The sequence below is a fragment of the Oncorhynchus nerka genome, linkage group LG24 (genome assembly GCF_034236695.1).
Source record: "Oncorhynchus nerka isolate Pitt River linkage group LG24, Oner_Uvic_2.0, whole genome shotgun sequence".
NCBI lineage: Eukaryota > Metazoa > Chordata > Actinopteri > Salmoniformes > Salmonidae > Oncorhynchus > Oncorhynchus nerka.
Window position 1 is genome coordinate 90,836,100 of NC_088419.1, and position 19,310 is coordinate 90,855,409.

A 19,310-nucleotide genomic window follows, 5' to 3' on the forward strand; every position below is an offset into this window, starting at 1 on the left:
ACCGGTACATTGAAACATGTCTATAAGCCGCAAGTGCCTACCGGTACATTGAAACATGTCTATAAGCCAGGTGCCTACCGGTACATTGAAACATGTCTATAAGCCAGGTGCCTACCGGTACATTGAAACATGTCTATAAGCCAGGTGCCTACTGCACATTGAAACATGTCTATAAGCCAGGTGCCTACCGGTACATTGAAACATGTCTATAAGCCAGGTGCCTACCGGTACATTGAAACATGTCTATAAGCCGCAAGTGCCTACCGGTACATTGAAACATGTCTATAAGCCGCAGGTGCCTACCGGTACATTGAAACATGTCTATAAGCCGCAGGTGCCTACCGGTACATTGAAACATGTCTATAAGCCAGGTGCCTACCGGTACATTGAAACTTGTCTATAAGCCAGGTGCCTACCGGTACATTGAAACTTGTCTATAAGCCAGGTGCCTACCGGTACATTGAAACTTGTCTATAAGCCAGGTGCCTACCGGTACATTGAAACTTGTCTATAAGCCAGGTGCCTACCGGTACATTGAAACTTGTCTATAAGCCAGGTGCCTACCGGTACATTGAAACATGTCTATAAGCCGCAAGTGCCTACCGGTACATTGAAACATGTCTATAAGCCGCAGGTGCCTACCGGTACATTGAAACATGTCTATAAGCCGCAGGTGCCTACCGGTACATTGAAACATGTCTATAAGCCAGGTGCCTACCGGTACATTGAAACATGTCTATAAGCCAGGTGCCTACCGGTACATTGAAACATGTCTATAAGCCAGGTGCCTACCGGTACATTGAAACAAATGAACTTGGTCACTATCTTCCTCCTCCTGTGCACTGAAGCCACTGAAGTCATCTCCTTCGGTGTCGGAGTTGAATAGCCTCAGAATTGCTTCATCCGATGTTGGATCGTTTTCATTGTCGCTCTAGTCACTTTCATCCGGAGGCAAATACCCCGCTGAGCTCATGCTGCCCCTTCAACACGCAGCAGTCCAGCCTTTCGAAACCCGTTGATGATAGTGGATTTTTTGACAATGCTCCATGCTGTCAGGACCCACTGGCAGACTTGACCATAAGATGCTCTTCGCATGCAGCCCGTTTTAGTGAAGGATTTCTCCCCACTTGTCATCCAAGACTCCCACTGAACAAGGAGCGCCACCTTAAATGCACGATTTACACTGATGTCGAGTGGTTGCAAATACTTTGGGCCATCTGCTTTTCTTCCCTCTGAAAGCCTTTGTCTTTTTGCACTGAGTCAGTTCCTCACGCTGCGGTTTCCAACATCTTATCATCGACCCATTAAGGACAAGCTCCCGTGCAGCAGCTCTCTTTCCTTTTCCAACAGCCAGATCGATCGCCTTCAACTTGAAAGCTGCATCATATGCATTTCTCTGTGTCTTTGCCATGATGAGGGTGACAAAATTACTACCGTAATCAGAATGGGAAGTTTGAGCGCGCTCGATTTACGTCACATTATGTGACGGTGCTCAGTTTTTTGGCGGCATGAATCTTGTGAAAGCGGCAAAATCCATAAATTAGCTGCGTCATTGTATAAACCGCGAGGTTCAAAGCGTGGGAATAAAGTAGCGGCTTATAGTCCAGCAATTACGGTATGTGAAATGTCAGAAGTTTACATTCACTCAAAAAGTATTTGGTAGCATTGCCTTTAAATTGTTTAACTTGGGTCAAACGTTCTGGGTAGCCTTCTACAAGCTTCCCACAATAAGTTGAGTGAATTTTGGCCCATTCCTCCTGACAAAGCTGGTGTAACTGAGTCAGGTTTGTAGGCCTCCTTGCTTGCACATGTTTTTTCAGTTCTGCCCACAAATTTTCTATGGGATTGAGGTCAGGGCTTTGTGATGGCCACGCTACTTTTTTGTCCTTAAGCCATTTTGCCACAACTTTGTTAGTATGCTTGGGGTCATTGTCCATTTGGAAGACCCATTTGCGACCAAGCTTTAACTTCCTGACTGATGTCTTGAGATGTTGCTTCAATATATCCACATAATTTTCCTGCCTCATGATGCCATCTATTTTGTGAAGTGCACCAGTCCCTCCTGCAGCAAAGCACCCCCATAACATGATGCTGCCACACCCGTGCTTCACGGTTGGGATAGTGTTCTTCGGCTTGCAAGCCTCCCCATTTTTCCTCCAAACATCATGGTCATTATGGCCAAACAGTTCTATTTTTGTTTCATCAGACCAGAGGACATTTCTCCAAAAATTACGATCTTTGTCCCCATGTGCAGATGCAATCCGTAGTCTGGCATTTTTATGGCGGGTCTGGAGCAGTGGCTTCTTCCTTGCTGAGCGGCCTTTCAGGTTGTCGATATAGGACTAATTTTACTGTGGATATAGATACTTTTATACCCGTTTTCTCCAGCATCTTCACAAGGTCCTTTGCTTTTGTTCTGGGATTGATTTGCACTTATCGCACCAAAGTATGTTCATCTCTTGGAGACAGAACGCATCTCCTTCCTGAGCAGTATGATGGCTGCATGGTCCCATGGTGTTTATACTTGGGTACTATTGTTTATACAGATGACTGTGGTACCTTCAGGCGTTTGGAAATTTCTCCCAAGGATGAACCAGACTTGAGGTATACCATTTTTTTTCCTGAGGTCTTGGCTGATTTCTTTTGATTTTCCCATGATGTCAAGCAAGGGCCTGGGTTAACCTCTACATCACCAGATGAACAGAGGAGGAGTATGATAAGAGTACGGCTAAAGGCTATAAGAACTGGTCGTCTAGTGTGTTCGGGAACAGAGTAAAAGGAGCAGATCTCTGGGTGCGGAAGAATATATTCAAGGCATAATGTACAGACAAGGGTGTGGTAGGAAGTGAGTCCAGTGGAGGTAAATCTAGACACTGAGTGACGATGAGGGAGGTTTTGTCTCTAGAGGCACCAGTTAAGCCAGGTGAGGTCACCGCATGTGTGGGGGGGTGGAACAAAAGGGCTAGCTAAGGCATATTGGGCAGGGCTGGAGGCTCTACAGTGAAATAAGACAAATCACTAACCAAAACAGCAATAGACAAGGTATATTGACATAAGGGAGAGGCGTGTGTAGCCGAGTGATCATTGGGTCCAGTGAGTAGCAATATATGAGTCAGGGAACCAATTCAGTAATCGCTACTACGCTAGGCGAGCTGGAGACACGACCATTCAGACAGCTAGCGGGCCGGGGCTAGCAGATGAGCCTCTGGGGACGTCGCAACGGAAGAGCCTGTTGAAACCACCTTGGACGGTTACGTCGGCAGACCAGTCGTGATGGATCGGCGGGTCTCAGTGTCGGCAGTCTAGGCCAATTGGCAAAAGAGGTATTGTAGCCCAAGAATCGGCTGATGGACCTCTTCGGCTAGCCAGGAGATGGGTCTAGCTCGAGGCTAGCTCCAGGCTAACTGTTGCTTGCTTCGGGACAGAGACGTTATCCAGGATTAGCCACTCCTAGCAGCTAGCTATCTGCGATGATCAGGTGTGAAGGTTCAGAGCTTGCGGTAGGAATCCGGAGATGTGGTAGAGACAAGGCAGTCCGATATGCTCTGGGTTGATATCGCACTGTGCAGACTGGCTGATGTCCAACGGTGATGACCGCTAACTGACCGCTAGCAGTGGCTAACTGACCGCTAGCAGTGGCTAACTGACCGCTAGCAGTGGCTTACTGACTGCTAGCAGTGGCTTACTGACTACTAGCAGTGGCTAACTGACTACTAGCAGTGGCTAACTGACTACTAGCAGTGGCTAACTGACTACTAGCAGTGGCTAACTGACTACTAGCTAGTTAGCTGGCTAGCTTCTGGTGGGGGTTGCAGATCCGTACCACATTGGGTGAGGAGGGTTGCAGGAGAGTATGTTCAGACCGTAGATGGAAATTGAAATAAAAAATATATACAAAGAAAACGATATATACACGGGACGGGACAAGACAAAAACAGACGTCCGACTGCGACGCCATCTTGGATTCAACATTAGATCATCATCATTACATCATAGACCAACATTACATCATAGATCAACATTACATCACAGATCAACAGTAGGGAGTGACCTGCTATCCTACTGGAGGGTGGTGATGTGTTGTGGCTGGTCTTACCTGTGCTGTCGGTGCGGTGGGTGGCCTTGGCACTCTTCGAACTCTTTGAGCTCAGGGCTGCCAGCTTGGTGGGGATCTGCTGCTGGACACCCACCTGCTTGTGCTGCTGGTTGGTGGTGCTGCACAGGTGGAGGGGCACCTCCTTCTTCACCGGCAGCGCCGTGGCGTTGGCGCTCTGACGAGCCAGAACCTCAGGACGCTCCAGGTAGTCTGCGGGCGTCACAGAAGGGCTGGAACGAACCAGGGCCTTCTGGGGGAGGGTGAGGTCTGATCCGACGCTGCAGCTACTGCCCATGCCCAGAAGGAGATCCCCATTTAGACTGCCAGAGAAGGGCATCACCTGGAAGGGGGAAAGGGAGAGCATTCATTTATTCAGCAAAGTACAAGCCATGAGGTCGAAGGAATTGTGTCGAGGCACAGATCTGGGGAAGGGTACCAAAACAATGTCTGCAGTATTGAAGGTTCCCAGGAACACAGTGGCCTCCATCATTCTTAAATGGAAGAAGTTTGGAACCGCCAAGACTCTTCCTAGAGCTGGCCGCCCGGGAAACTGAGCAATCGGGGGAGAAGGGGCGTGGTCAGGGAGGTGCCCAGGAACCCGATGGTCACTCTGACAGCGCTCTAGAGTCCTTTCAGAAGAACAACCATCTCTGCAGCCAGAACCCGGACTTGAACCTGATCTAACGTCTCTGTAGAGACCTGAAAATAGCTGTGCAGCGACGCTCCCCATCCAACCTGACAGAGCTTGAGAGGATCAGGAGAGAAGAATGGGGAGAAACTCCCCAAATACAGGTGTGCCAAGCTTGTAGAGTCATACCCAAGAAGACTGGAGGCTGTAATCGTTGCCAAAGGCTCTTCAACAAAGTACTGAGTAAAAGGTCTGAATACTTATGTAAATGTGCAAACATTTCTAAAAACCTGTTTTTGCTTTGTCATTATGGGGTATTGTGATGTCATTATGGGGTATTGTGATGTCATCATGGGGTATTGAGATGTCATCATGGGGTATTGAGATGTCATCATGGGGTATTGAGATGTCATCATGGGGTATTGAGATGTCATCATGGGGTATTGAGATGTCATCATGGGGTATTGAGATGTCATTATGGGGTATTGAGATGTCATTATGGGGTATTGAGATGTCATTATGGGGTATTGAGATGTCATTATGGGGTATTGAGATGTCATTATGGGGTATTCAGATGTCATTATGGGGTATTGTGTGTAGATTGATGAGAAAAAACGAAATACATTTTAGAATAAGGCTGTAAAGTAATTTTTGGGGGGTGAAAAGTCAAGGTGTGCGACTACTTTCCCAATGCACTGTGCATACACACAATTAATAATATAAAAGTGAAGGATGAGAAGCCATTTTGAGTCACATGTGCAAGTAGTTTCAACAAGTTCAACCCAGGATATAGATATTTCAGTTGGACACCAAAAATGTGCAGGACAATTACATCGCTTTAGATTGAGGTCGTCATGGAACCTATGGTAACAACATAAAAGAGAATACTGTTGTCATGGAACCTATGGTAACAACATAAAAGAGAATACTGTTGTCATGGAACCTATGGTAACAACATAAAAGAGAATACTGTTGTCATGGAACCTATGGTAACAACATAAAAGAGAATACTGTTGTCATGGAACCTATGGTAACAACATAAAAGAGAATACTGTTGTCATGGAACCCATGGTAACAACATAATATAATAGTTTGTTGATCTCTGTTCTATGGCTTTGAGCGAACTTGGTTCGCCATGTAAATTGGAACCCTCTTGCTTTGTAATTTTATGTTTGTGCACGGCAGCCTCGGTTTGTTATGTTTAAATGAGTGTTGAGGTATCTTTGAACCCTGCTTCTAAAAGGGCCAGCCCGGCACCCGGCGCCGTGCGACAGCAGCGTCTTAACTCAGCACAGAGCCGCTGCACCATTAAAGGAAACACAATCTGTTGAAGAGCAATCAGAAACACATGCTGCTCTTTCTGCTGAGCAGGCATTTTGGAACAGGCTTTTACAACACAATCCCAAAGCAACAAAAATACAACTCTAAACACTGTCTGCATTGTCACACTAATAACCACCTTCGAAGAAAGTTCAGTGAAGCAGCAAATTGTAGGAGGTCGATCTCCAATAAAAATGTATTAAGTCAAGAAACCACATCGGTTTATTGTCCTGCTGGCATATATCTGACACCCTGTGCAGTGACAGACAGTCCAGCTCCAGTATGATTGATGAGTGTGGAGAAGGAGATGGGAAGCCAGGGAGGGCCTGGGTCCCAGGGGGCTGGGAGGGCCGGGGTCCCAGGGGGCTGGGAGGGCCTGGGTCCCAGAGGGCTGGGAGGGTCGGGGTCCCAGAGGGCAGGGAGGGTCGGGGTCCCAGAGGGCAGGGAGGGCCTGGGTCCCAGGGGGCTGGGAGGGCCTGGGTCCCAGGGGCTGGGAGGGGCCTGGGTCCCAGGGGGCTGGGAGGGTCTGGGTCCCAGGGGGCTGGGAGGGCCGGGGTCCCAGGGGCTGGGAGGGAGTCCCAGGGGCTGGGGGCCGGAGTCCCAGGGGGCTGGGAGGGTCTGGGTCCCAGGGGCTGGGAGGGTCTGGGTCCCAGGGGCTGGGAGGGTCGGGGTCCCAGGGGCTGGGAGGGTCGGGGTCCCAGGGGCTGGGAGGGTCGGGGTCCCAGGGGCTGGGAGGGTCGGGGTCCCAGGGGCTGGGAGGGTCGGGGTCCCAGGGGCTGGGAGGGTCGGGGTCCCAGGGGCTGGGAGGGTCGGGGTCCCAGGGGCTGGGAGGGTCTGGGTCCCAGGGGCTGGGAGGGTCTTGGTCCCAGGGGGCAGGGAGGGTCTGGGTACCAGGGGGCTGGGAGGGTCGGGGTCTCAGGGGGCTGGGAGGGCCGGGGTCCCAGGGGGCTGGGATCGTGGGTAGGCCAGGCTGAGCGCGTGGGTAGGCCAGGCAGAGCGAGTGGGTAGGCCAGGCAGAGCGAGTGGGTAGGCCAGGCTGAGCGAGTGGGTAGGCCAGGCTGAGCGAGTGGGTAGGCCAGGCTGAGCGAGTGGGTAGGCCAGGCTGAGCGAGTGGGTAGGCCAGGCTGAGCGAGTGGGTAGGCCAGGCTGAGCGAGTGGGTAGGCCAGGCTGAGCGAGTGGGTAGGCCAGGCTGAGCGGGCTGAGCGAGTGGCTAGGCCAGGCGGAGCGAGTGGCTAGGCCAGGCAGAGGGAGTGGGTAGGCCAGGCGGAGCGAGTGGGTAGGCCAGGCGGAGCGAGTGGGTAGGCCAGGCGGAGCGAGTGGGTAGGCCAGGCGGAGCGAGTGCCTAGGCCAGGCGGAGCGAGTGCCTAGGCCAGGCTGAGGGAGTGGGTAGGCCAGGCTGAGTGAGTGGATGCATGTCTGTTTGTGAAAGGTAACACGGAACACACTGAACACAGAGGCCTCTTCTGAGGCTGCAGCCCACTCAGCTCTGGAGGATAGAAGTGCCCCGAGGTGATAACTCAGTTATGCAGTGGGGTTCTGTGCTGCGCTCTCCCCTCTCTCAACACTCGCACACCCCCACGCACACAGACGTTCCATTGTTTCCTCCCCAAGGTGCCCATGGTAAATACAGGGAGCACCAAGACTTGACTGACAGCACATAAACAATTAGGCCTGGCTGGGCTCTAGCAGCTCTATTAATGAGAGGGTGATGGGTTGCCTGCAGAATGGCTAATTATACATTGTGGCTATTTCTCATCATCAGGCTCCTTGGATACTCATCACCAGCTGAGACAGGTGGGTTTCCTGTTTCCACAATGCCTTGGGAAGGGGGCTGCGAACCCATAACCCAAATAGCTAACAGGGCTCAGTCCTGTTCAAGCAGGTGGGCCTAACTTGTCTGCTCTAAGAAAAGAAAACAGAAAAGCTCGTAGTACTAGCATCTCCACTCCAGCCGAAACAAAACTTTCATTTAAAAAAAGACACAAAATGCCTCAGAAATCATCCTCTTCTCAGTCTCAACGTAAGCTACATAATTCAGAGTAGGGTCAGAGCACTGCACACTAACATGGGATTGCTAATACTCAAGACAACAGAATGTGTGCCCTGAGGATAGCAGGTCTGGTGTGAGTGAGTACAGGTTTACAGGCCTGAAGTAAGGAACATAGTCACTTCCTCTTCTCCAGGTAATAACTTAAGAGCCCTGGCTGACCCCAGAGGCCTTGACCCCAGAGGCCTGGACCCCAGCGGCCTGGACCCCAGAGGCCTGGACCCCAGAGGCCTGGACCCCAGCGGCCTGAACCCCAGAGGCCTGGACCCCAGAGGCCTGGACCCCAGAGGAACCACTCCGACTGTCTGACAGACCACGACAACACTGCCAGAAAGCCGTATTATATCACAGAGGGGGACCAGGAAGTGCAGAGGGCTTCAATCCCAGCGTTCACCCTTCCGACTGTTTCTCCCACCTCCAATTTCCTCACTGTCTGGATAAAATGTCAATATGCCAAAAACCAAAATATATAGAAAAAGCAGGATCAGGAGACAGACAGGCAGAAAGATGTGGAGTTGATGAATGGCTTGAAAATGGAGTGGATATTGTGATTGAAACATTGTCTAAGTCCTTTTACATAGTAAGAAGAGTGGACTCATTGCAAAGGAGTAGGTGGTGAAGCACTCTGACCCACCTGAATGATGCCACAGCAGCGTTTGTATGCCAGCAAGCTCATCACACATCACCTAGCTACTGTGTTATAGTGGGGAGGGTGAGGAAGAATGAATTATTCCATTTACAAAACATCATACAGTGACACTGAATGGCTAGGATACAGTGAGATGTCAGACACGTGACCAAGCCTGGGGGGGGGTCAGGGGTTAAGAAGCACAGTTCTGGCTTCCCGGGTGGCACAGTGGTTAAGGGCGCTGTACTGCAGCGCCAGCTGTGCCACCAGAGACTCTGGGTTCGCGCCCAGGCTCTGTCGTAACCGGCCGGTCCGTGGGGCGACGTACAATTGGCCTAGCGTCGTCCGGGTTAGGGAGGGTTTGGCCAGTGGGGATATCCTTGTCTCATCGCTCACCAGCGACTCCTATGGCGGGCCGGGCGCAGTGCGCGCTAACCAAGGTTGCCAGGTGCACGGTGTTTCTACGTCAGAGTGCAGAGCAAAGTGTGCAGTGATGCAGAAATACTGGTAACCTTTACAGCAGTGGAGGAACGGGACGACAGAAGAAGTTTCATAGTAAATAAATAAATAACCTTTTTTTTTTTAAATTTAAAGTTACCCTTTTTTGTTTGTTTGTTTAAACACTAAATATATTCATGTCACCAAATAACGGATTAAAACCCACTGTTCTACAGCAGCCTCAGAGGGACAGCAGCATACCACCGCTGGCTTGCTTCTGAAGCTAAGCAGGGTAGGTCCTGGTCAGCCCCTGGATGGGAGACCAGATGCTGCAGCCTCAGAGGGACAGCAGCATACCACCGCTGGCTTGCTTCTGAAGCTAAGCAGGGTTGGTCCTGGTCAGTCCCTGGATGGGAGACCAGATGCTGCAGCCTCAGAGGGACAGCAACATACCACCGCTGGCTTGCTTCTGAAGCTAAGCAGGGTAGGTCCTGGTCAGTCCCTGGATGTGAGACCAGATGCTGCAGCCTCAGAGGGACAGCAGCATACCACCGCTGGCTTGCTTCTGAAGCTAAGCAGGGTAGGTCCTGGTCAGCCCCTGGATGGGAGACCAGATGCTGCAGCCTCAGAGGGACAGCAGCATACCACCGCTGGCTTGCTTCTGAAGCTAAGCAGGGTAGGTCCTGGTCAGCCCCTGGATGGGAGATCAGATGCTGCAGCCTCAGAGGGACAGCAGCATACCACCGCTGGCTTGCTTCTGAAGCTAAGCAGGGTTGGTCCTGGTCAGTCCCTGGATGTGAGACCAGATGCTGCAGCCTCAGAGGGACAGCAGCATACCACCGCTGGCTTGCTTCTGAAGCTAAGCAGGGTTGGTCCTGGTCAGTCCCTGGATGGGAGACCAGATGCTGCAGCCTCAGAGGGACAGCAGCATACCACCGCTGGCTTGCTTCTGAAGCTAAGCAGGGTAGGTCCTGGTCAGCCCCTGGATGGGAGACCAGATGCTGCAGCCTCAGAGGGACAGCAGCATACCACCGCTGGCTTGCTTCTGAAGCTAAGCAGGGTTGGTCCTGGTCAGTCCCTGGATGGGAGACCAGATGCTGCAGCCTCAGAGGGACAGCAACATACCACCGCTGGCTTGCTTCTGAAGCTAAGCAGGGTAGGTCCTGGTCAGTCCCTGGATGTGAGACCAGATGCTGCAGCCTCAGAGGGACAGCAGCATACCACCGCTGGCTTGCTTCTGAAGCTAAGCAGGGTAGGTCCTGGTCAGCCCCTGGATGGGAGACCAGATGCTGCAGCCTCAGAGGGACAGCAGCATACCACCGCTGGCTTGCTTCTGAAGCTAAGCAGGGTAGGTCCTGGTCAGCCCCTGGATGGGAGATCAGATGCTGCAGCCTCAGAGGGACAGCAGCATACCACCGCTGGCTTGCTTCTGAAGCTAAGCAGGGTTGGTCCTGGTCAGTCCCTGGATGTGAGACCAGATGCTGCAGCCTCAGAGGGACAGCAGCATACCACCGCTGGCTTGCTTCTGAAGCTAAGCAGGGTTGGTCCTGGTCAGTCCCTGGATGGGAGACCAGATGCTGCAGCCTCAGAGGGACAGCAGCATACCACCGCTGGCTTGCTTCTGAAGCTAAGCAGGGTAGGTCCTGGTCAGCCCCTGGATGGGAGACCAGATGCTGCAGCCTCAGAGGGACAGCAGCATACCACCGCTGGCTTGCTTCTGAAGCTAAGCAGGGTTGGTCCTGGTCAGTCTCTGGATGGGAGACCAGATGCTGCAGCCTCAGAGGGACAGCAACATACCACCGCTGGCTTGCTTCTGAAGCTAAGGAGGGTAGGTCCTGGTCAGCCCCTGGATGGGAGACCAGATGCTGCTGGAAGTGGTGTTGGAGGGCCAATAGGAAGCACATTTTGCTTTGGTCAAAAAAAAAAGAAAAAAGATCCCAATCCCACAGGGCAATGATTGGGGACACAAGTTTTTACAACTGTTTGGACTAATGATTACAGCCCAGATCAGCTAGATGCAGGCAAGGCAGAATTGAATGTGTCACTCACCTTGATTACTCCAATTTGTCTCATTGACCTGTGCACCCGTGTCAAACATTCATTCGTAGGCTAGGTTGTAGCAACCTCATGATGCATATAGGGCAAATTAGAGTATCATGTAGTATCCTAAACCTATCGCTGTTACATTGAACTGGGTGAATGGAATATGAATGACAGTCATCCAATATGCTGTAATAGAAGTAAGGCCACGTTCATTTAAATAAAAAAAATAAAAAAGATTCCTCCCTCATCTTAAACGGCACTGACCTCCACTGTTTCTCAAGCCACACATGGCTTTAATCAAATAACCTATTATTATTACAATGTGGCAATATTTGTATTTTAGATCTGTTTTTCCTTTAAAAACATTTAGTTTTAGTTTTTTTATCATTGGAAACTATTCCCATTCAGACCTGTGGTTTTACAACGGCATCAGCATTCCTTCACTGCAGAGTTCAGACCCAAGGCCTTTTCGTGTTCCAAAAAAAGCACATGGTCCTGATAGTGGAGTGGGCGGAATGATAATTAACATATGCATTCCTTCTGGAGAGGTAACTTTTCCCCCATTTTATCCAACAAACATTGTGAAAGGGCCTGTGGGCCCAAACCTGCCCTCTGCTGCTGTGGGTGATGGGATAGATAGCTAGCTGGGACATCCCTATCTTAAATCCTAACCCTAACCCCAACTCTGAACCAGAATCTGGGTTCACACAAGCTTGCTTTTCAAGCTTAATAATGTCAAATTAAGTTTGGTACTCATGAAAGAACGGAGTGTTGCTGAGCAACGATCATCATTACTGCAATCCTGGCTGTATGTACTTCCAAAAAAGCTCTCAATAAAAAGTTACACGCAGCTGGAAAAAATGCCAGGTGGAGACAGGTGGAAATCTGTCCTTTCGGTTCCAACACAGCAGTTGGAACCAAAAATGTCACATTTGGACTCATCAGGCCAAAGGACAGATTTCCACCAGTGTAATGTCCATTGCTCGTGTTTCTTGGCCCAAGCAAGTCTCTTCTTCTTATTGGTGTCCTTCACTAGTGGTTACCTTGCAGCAATTTGACCACAAAGGACTGATTCACGCAGTCTCCTCTGAACAGTTGATGTTGAGATGTGCGTTACTTGAAATCTGTGAAGTATTTATTTGGGCTGCAATCTGAGGTGGAGTTAACTACTGAACGTATCCTCTGCAGCAGAGGTAACTCTGGGTCTTCCTTCCCTGTGGCTGTCCTCATGAGAACCAGTTTCATCATAGCGCTTGATAGTTTCTTCAAGTGCGGTCGCAGAAACATTCAAAGTGCTTTACATTTTCCGGACTGACCGACCTGTACATGTCTTTAGGACATGTCCCACTGTACATGTCTTTAGGACATGTCCCACTGTACATGTCTTTAGGACATGTCCCACTGTACATGTCTTAAAGTAATGGAGTGTCACTTCACTTCGCTTATTTGCATAATTCCTTGCCATAATATGGACTTGGTCGTTTACCAAATAGGGCCATCTTCTGTATACCACCCCTAACATGTCACAACACAACTGATTGGCTCAAACACATTGAGGAAAGGAATCCACAAATTAACTTTTAACAAGGTACACCTGTTAATTGAAATGCATTCCATTTCATGAAGCTGGTTGAGAGAATGCAAAGAGTGTGCCAAGCTGTCATCAAGGCAAAGGTTGGCTACTTTGACAAATCTCAAATACATTTTGATTTGTTTAACAATTATTTAGTTACTACATGATTCCATGTGTGTTATTTGTTAGTTTTGATATTTAACTAGCTGGGTGCTGTGTATTGTGATAGCTAGCTGGGTGCTGTGATAGCTAGCTGGGTGCTGTGTATTGTGATAGTTAGCTAGCTGGGTGCTGTGTATTGTGATAGTTAGCTAGCTGGGTGCTGTGATAGTTAGCTAGCTGGGTGCTGTGATAGTTAGCTAGCTGGGTGCTGTGATAGTTAGCTAGCTGGGTGCTGTGATAGTTAGCTAGCTGGGTGCTGTGTATTGTGATAGTTAGCTAGCTGGGTGCTGTGTATTGTGATAGTTAGCTAGCTGGGTGCTGTGATAGTTAGCTAGCTGGGTGCTGTGATAGTTAGCTAGCTGGGTGCTGTGATAGTTAGCTAGCTGGGTGCTGTGTATTGTGATAGTTAACTAGCTGTGTATTGTGATAGCACCGCCTAAGTGTGATCAGTTGAGATGAGATTTTAGACCTTTGAAGAGCAGACAACCGTTTAAATAAATACACATTTGAGTATCAAAATATGACAATATAGCCTCCCAGGTGGTGCAGTGGTCTAAGGCACTGCATCGCAGTGCTAGCTGTGCCACCAGAGATTCTGGGTTCGAGCCCAGGCTCTGTCGCAGCCGGCCACGACCGGGAGGCCCATGGGGCGGCGCACAATTGGCCCAGCGTCGTCCGGGTTAGGCCGGCAGGGATATCCTTGTCTCATCGAGCACTAGCGACTTCTGCCGGGCGCAGTGCACGCTGACCAGGGTGATAGGTGTACAGTGTTTCCTCCGACACATTGGTGCGGCCGGCTTCCGGGTTGGATGTGCATTGTGTCAAGAAGCAGTGCGGCTTGGTTGGGTTGTGTTTCGGAGGACGCATGGCTCTCGACCTTCGTCTCTCCCAAGTCCCTATGGGAGTTGCAGCGATGAGACAAGACTGTAACTACCAATTGGGGAGAAAAAAGGGGTCAAAATAAATAAATAATAAAAATAATAATAAATAAAAAGGACAATATATGCTAAAGAAGTTTTCATGAGGGCTAAAGGATAGCTGAAGAGCAGTGATGTTATCAGCTTGACTCAGAGGCCAGCCCAGAGCAGCGATCAGTCTGTGTGTCACTGATTTTCAAATGAAGAGGTTGTTGCATTTAATGTCATCTGCCTGGGAGAACACAGCCAGGCCAAAACAAGCTCTTACTCAGAGCTGAAAAATATCACACACACAGTACATACCAGTACAGACACACAACAAGGAGGTCACATGGAGGAGAGGCGTGCCGTGAGGTGTTGCTTTATTTGTTTATTGAAAACAGGTTTGCTGTTCTCTTGCGATATATAAGATGGAAGGGAGTTCCATGCACTCACGGCTCTGTATAATACTGTACGTTCCCTTGAATTTGTTCTAGACCTGGAGACTGTGAAAAGACCCCTGGTGGCATGTATTGAGGTGTGTGTGTGTGTGTGTGTCAGTGCTGTGTGTAAATTGACTATGCAAACAATTTGGAATTTTCAACATGAATGTTTCTATATAAAAACAAGAAGTACAGTCAGCCAGTCTCTCCTCAGCTCTTAACCAGGAGAGACTGGCAGCATAGTATTTATATCAGCCCTCTGATTACAATGAAGAGCAAGACGTGCCGCTCTGTTCTGGACCAGCTGCAGCTTAACTAGGTCTTTCTTTGCAGCACTTGACCACATGGCTGGACAATAATCAAGATCAGATCAAACTAGAGCCTGGAGGACTTGACCACATGGCTGGACAATAATCAAGATCAGATCAAACTAGAGCCTGGAGGACTTGACCACATGGTTGGACAATAATCAAGATCAGATCAAACTAGAGCCTGGAGGACTTGACCACATGGTTGGACAATAATCAAGATACGATCAAACTAGAGCCTGGAGGACCTGCTTTGTGGAGTGTGGTGTCAGCAGAGCATCTCTTTATTACGAACAGACTTCTCCCCATCTTTATAACCATTGAATCTATATGTTTTGACCATGACAGTTTACAATTCAAGGTAACACCAAGTAATTTAGTCTCCTCCACTTGTTCAACAGCCACACCATTCATTACCAGACTCAGCTGATGTCTAGCACTTAAGGAATGATTTGCACCAAATACAATAATGCTCTCATCACTTCACTCGCTAACAACAAATTGTGTCACTCTGTCACTCTCTGCATTACGCCGCCACAGAGAGACCTGTTTCTAGCCACGGACATTGCCAAAGATCCTTATCATTAGGGACTCAAGGGAGATTCCCTCCACTTCCTGTGGAGTTGGCCTGGTCTTGATCTGACAAGTAACCAGCCAGAGATGCCATGTCATACCTGAACAATGTCGTGGTTGTGGTAGTCAACTCCTCACTTCAGATGGCTAACCCAGTCAATTCAAGTCAAACCAAATAATACCCACAAGGCAGCTCTGGCTATCAGGGGCATCCGTCTGTCTGCAGAATGTTCCGGGTGAAACACAGTCCCGCCTGCCTGCGTTGAAAGACCAGATGCATTTAATGATATGTGGCTGTAATGTAGCAGGTAATTCACGTCAGCTGCATGCTAGTACTGTTCTGTGCTCAATGACATGCTAGCTGTTCCCATAGACGTCCACTAGTTGAGCTAACGACACTCCATTTAAAAACAAACTCACACAATGCAAGTTTTTGTTGAAGAGTAAAAAGAGATGGAAAGAGAGAAGGAAAGAGAATATTTCCCTGTGTTGGTGGCTTCCTGGTTGACTAATTAGAACTGTATTCAGATGTGGGTGTGTTTCCCCCATTACTGTGCTACTGCTGTGGTTATCACACGGCCCATCAGTAAACAGTCTAAGGGAAGTGGCAGGTGTGTGTGTGTGTGTGTGTGTGTGTGGTGTGCAAGTGTGTGGGCTGTTATAGGAATCCAGACAGACAAGGGGGGAGGAAGGATGGATGAAGGGAACAAAGGAGGGAGGGAACAAAGGAGGGAGGGGAGGGAACAAGGGAGTATCTTCAGTATTCGTGTGTCTGTTCTCCTGTTGGCATAGGGACAGAGCAAAGGTAACGCTGAAACACAGCAGAGGTGTTTGCTATGCTGGATGGGGAAGGATATGAGGGGCAAACAGAACATGATAGAGGCCTGTAGTGGACAAAAGGCAGTGTTAGCACAGGCAGCGCCATTAAAGGCTTCCGCCATTTTAATGTTGTCAACTGAGTGGGGCGTCCAACTTCATTGGCTGATCCCTCCTGGTGACCCTGTTGGGAGTCATGTCCAACCGGGTCATCAGGAGGGATCAGCCAATCCTGAAGAAGAAAATTAACTACTTCAAAATTGAAGTACTAGTTACCACAGCCACAAAGTCAAAAACACTGCCTATTTCCACAATTTATCGTCTAAATAAATGTGATTTTAAAACTAACCTTAACCCTAGCCACAATGCTAACCTTAAATTAAGACCAAAAAGATCAAAGAAAATCATGTTTAGGATATAGTCAATTTGAACTTTGAGTTTGTGCCATCGAGTGGAATCCCTCATTCTTGGGTCTTGGCTTGATACTGGGACTATGGCTTGGTGAAATGGGTTGGTAGGTCACCAGAGAACTTCAAAGCTTTAGTTGTTAACCACCAATGAGGTGTTGGGTTGGGGCAAGTCGTGTTTTAGCCATATGCGACTGGTGCTGGTACGGATAGCAGAGCGATACCAATGGACACCGGGTGTAAGTGTAATGTGTGTGTGTGAGAGAGAGACATCATCCCCACCTCAATGGTCTTCCTCTTGATCTTCCTCTGCTGCTCCAGGCGTTCCTTCTCCTTCTCCACTGTGCGGGTCGACTCCCTCAGTCTCTCCAGATCCTGTTGGTACGTCTCTCTCTGTCTCTCCAGGTCCTCCCTCTCTTCCGCCAGCTTCTCCTCCAGCCTCCTGCAGTCGTCCTCTCTCTGCCTCAGCATCTCTTCCGTGACCTCAGCCTGCAGCCGGTGGCGCTCCCGCTCCCTCTCCCAGCGAGCCTGGGGACAAACACAAGGTTCATCTCTACTTCATGCAGACTGGTATAATACAGTATTTCTTCGAAGTGGCTGCGATTCAGGATTTTCGGGAACCCAAAAGTTCAGTGGCTAAATATTTCTTTGCATGTGTTATATATATATATATATATATATATTTTAAAGGCATCAAATAGTTGTTTACTAAAAGTCCCCCAATGATCCAATGATGACCTTGTAATCCATTTGAAGGAATAGACCAGCCTATTTCAGCACCGTTTCACACTGCTTTTAGACAAGCTCGTCTTTAATAAATCAAAACATTTTCTTTTCACTAACAACTCCGTTTAGATATTGGTTAGGCTACAACAATACAATTAGGTTGTGGAAATGCTAAGTTGATGTGAGTGCTGCTCATAATCACCTTGTCTAGTTGGCTCAATTATCAGCACTGATCAGAACATTTCGCCAGAAATATTTTGTAGTTTAACATGTGGAATATTTTGCTCTAGATTTGTAATTGCATAGTGACCCAGGCCTACTCTTTACCAAAAGCCTAAAACTAGTCTTAAATCAACCATTGTGATTTTGTTTAACTGAATCTCTGTCTGTATATTTGGTTAATTCTCTGTCTGGGCAAATAAGTGGAGGTGGTAAGGAGGGGGGCTGTGGGTTAAGACATCCACGTCTTCGGCGCCCGGGGAACAGTGGGTTAACTGCCTTGCTCAGGGGCAGAATGACAGATGGTCAGCTCGGGGATTCGATCCAGCAACCTTTCGGTTACTGGCCCAACGCTCTAACCACGAGGCTACCTGTCCAAAGCTCTAACCACGAGGCTACCTGTCCAACGCTCTAACCACGAGGCTACCTGTCCAACGCTCTAACCACGAGGCTACCTGTCCAACGCTCTAACCACGAGGCTACCTGTCCAAAGCTCTAACCACGAGGCTACCTGTCCAACGCTCTAACCACGAGGCTACCTGTCCAACGCTCTAACCACGAGGCTACCTGTCCAAAGCTCTAACCACGAGGCTACCTGTCCAACGCTCTAACCACGAGGCTACCTGTCCAAAGCTCTAACCACGAGGCTACCTGTCCAAAGCTCTAACCACGAGGCTACCTGTCCAAAGCTCTAACCACGAGGCTACCTGTCCAAAGCTCTAACCACGAGGCTACCTGTCCAACGCTCTAACCACGAGGCTACCTGTCCAACGCTCTAACCACGAGGCTACCTGTCCAAAGCTCTAACCACGAGGCTACCTGTCCAAAGCTCTAACCACGAGGCTACCTGTCCAACGCTCTAACCACGAGGCTACCTGTCCAACGCTCTAACCATGAGGCTACCTGTCCAACGCTCTAACCACTAGGCTACCTGCTCAATGCTCTAACCACTAGGCTACCTGCTGTATAGCTAGTCTATTCGTTTACTCATCTATCACTGAACAGAAGCATTTAGCTTGCGATAATGAAGCCTAAATCAAGTGTAGGTCTATTTTGCTTGATCTCGTAAAAGGCAACTCCAAAATCCCACGGAGGTTGTGAAATATGAACACGGGACTCACACATCATGATGAATAGACCTTTAATTTAAGACCCTACGACTGCTCCCTAACATAGCAGAGTGAAGGTAGGAAACCGATGAAACGGAAATCAAAAGCATGGCCTTGTAGACCCTACGACTGCTCCCTAACATAGCAGAGTGAAGGTAGGAAACCGATGAAACGGAAATCAAAAGCATGGCCTTGTAGACCCTACGACTGCTCCCTAACATAGCAGAGTGAAGGTAGGAAACCGATGAAACGGAAATCAAAAGCATGGCCTTGTAGACCCTACGACTGCTCCCTAACATAGCAGAGTGAAGGTAGGAAACCGATGAAACGGAAATCAAAAGCATGGCCTTGTAGACCCTACGACTGCTCCCTAACATAGCAGAGTGAAGGTAGGAAACCGATGAAACGGAAATCAAAAGCATGGCCTTGTAGACCCTACGACTGCTCCCTAACATAGCAGAGTGAAGGTAGGAAACCGATGAAACGGAAATCAAAAGCATGGCCTTGTAGACCCTACGACTGCTCCCTAACATAGCAGAGTGAAGGTAGGAAACCGATGAAACGGAAATCAAAAGCATGGCCTTGTAGACCCTACGACTGCTCCCTAACATAGCAGAGTGAAGGTAGGAAACCGATGAAACGGAAATCAAAAGCATGGCCTTGTAGACCCTACGACTGCTCCCTAACATAGCAGAGTGAAGGTAGGAAACCGATGAAACGGAAATCAAAAGCATGGCCTTGTAGACCCTACGACTGCTCCCTAACATAGCAGAGTGAAGGTAGGAAACCGATGAAACGGAAATCAAAAGCATGGCCTTGTCTTGGGCTCAGTTTCAAAATATCATCATTTATTTTTAAAACGACAGAGGTTCCACAC

At 49.0% G+C, this 19,310-nt stretch overlaps 1 protein-coding gene across 5 annotated transcripts in view; it reads right to left on the bottom strand.

The window, feature by feature from the left end:
- arhgef18b (rho/rac guanine nucleotide exchange factor (GEF) 18b) overlaps window positions 1-19,310 on the bottom strand; it is a 123,982-nt gene that overhangs the window by 3,954 nt on the left and 100,718 nt on the right. For all 5 annotated transcript variants that reach the window (XM_065009297.1, XM_065009296.1, XM_065009295.1 and 2 more), the window contains 2 exons: window positions 16,662-16,907; window positions 4,097-4,436 (listed from right to left, as the gene is read on the bottom strand). In XM_065009297.1, coding sequence (XP_064865369.1) covers window positions 4,097-4,436; window positions 16,662-16,907 — 586 coding nt within the window. The remainder of the gene's footprint in view (window positions 1-4,096; window positions 4,437-16,661; window positions 16,908-19,310) is intronic.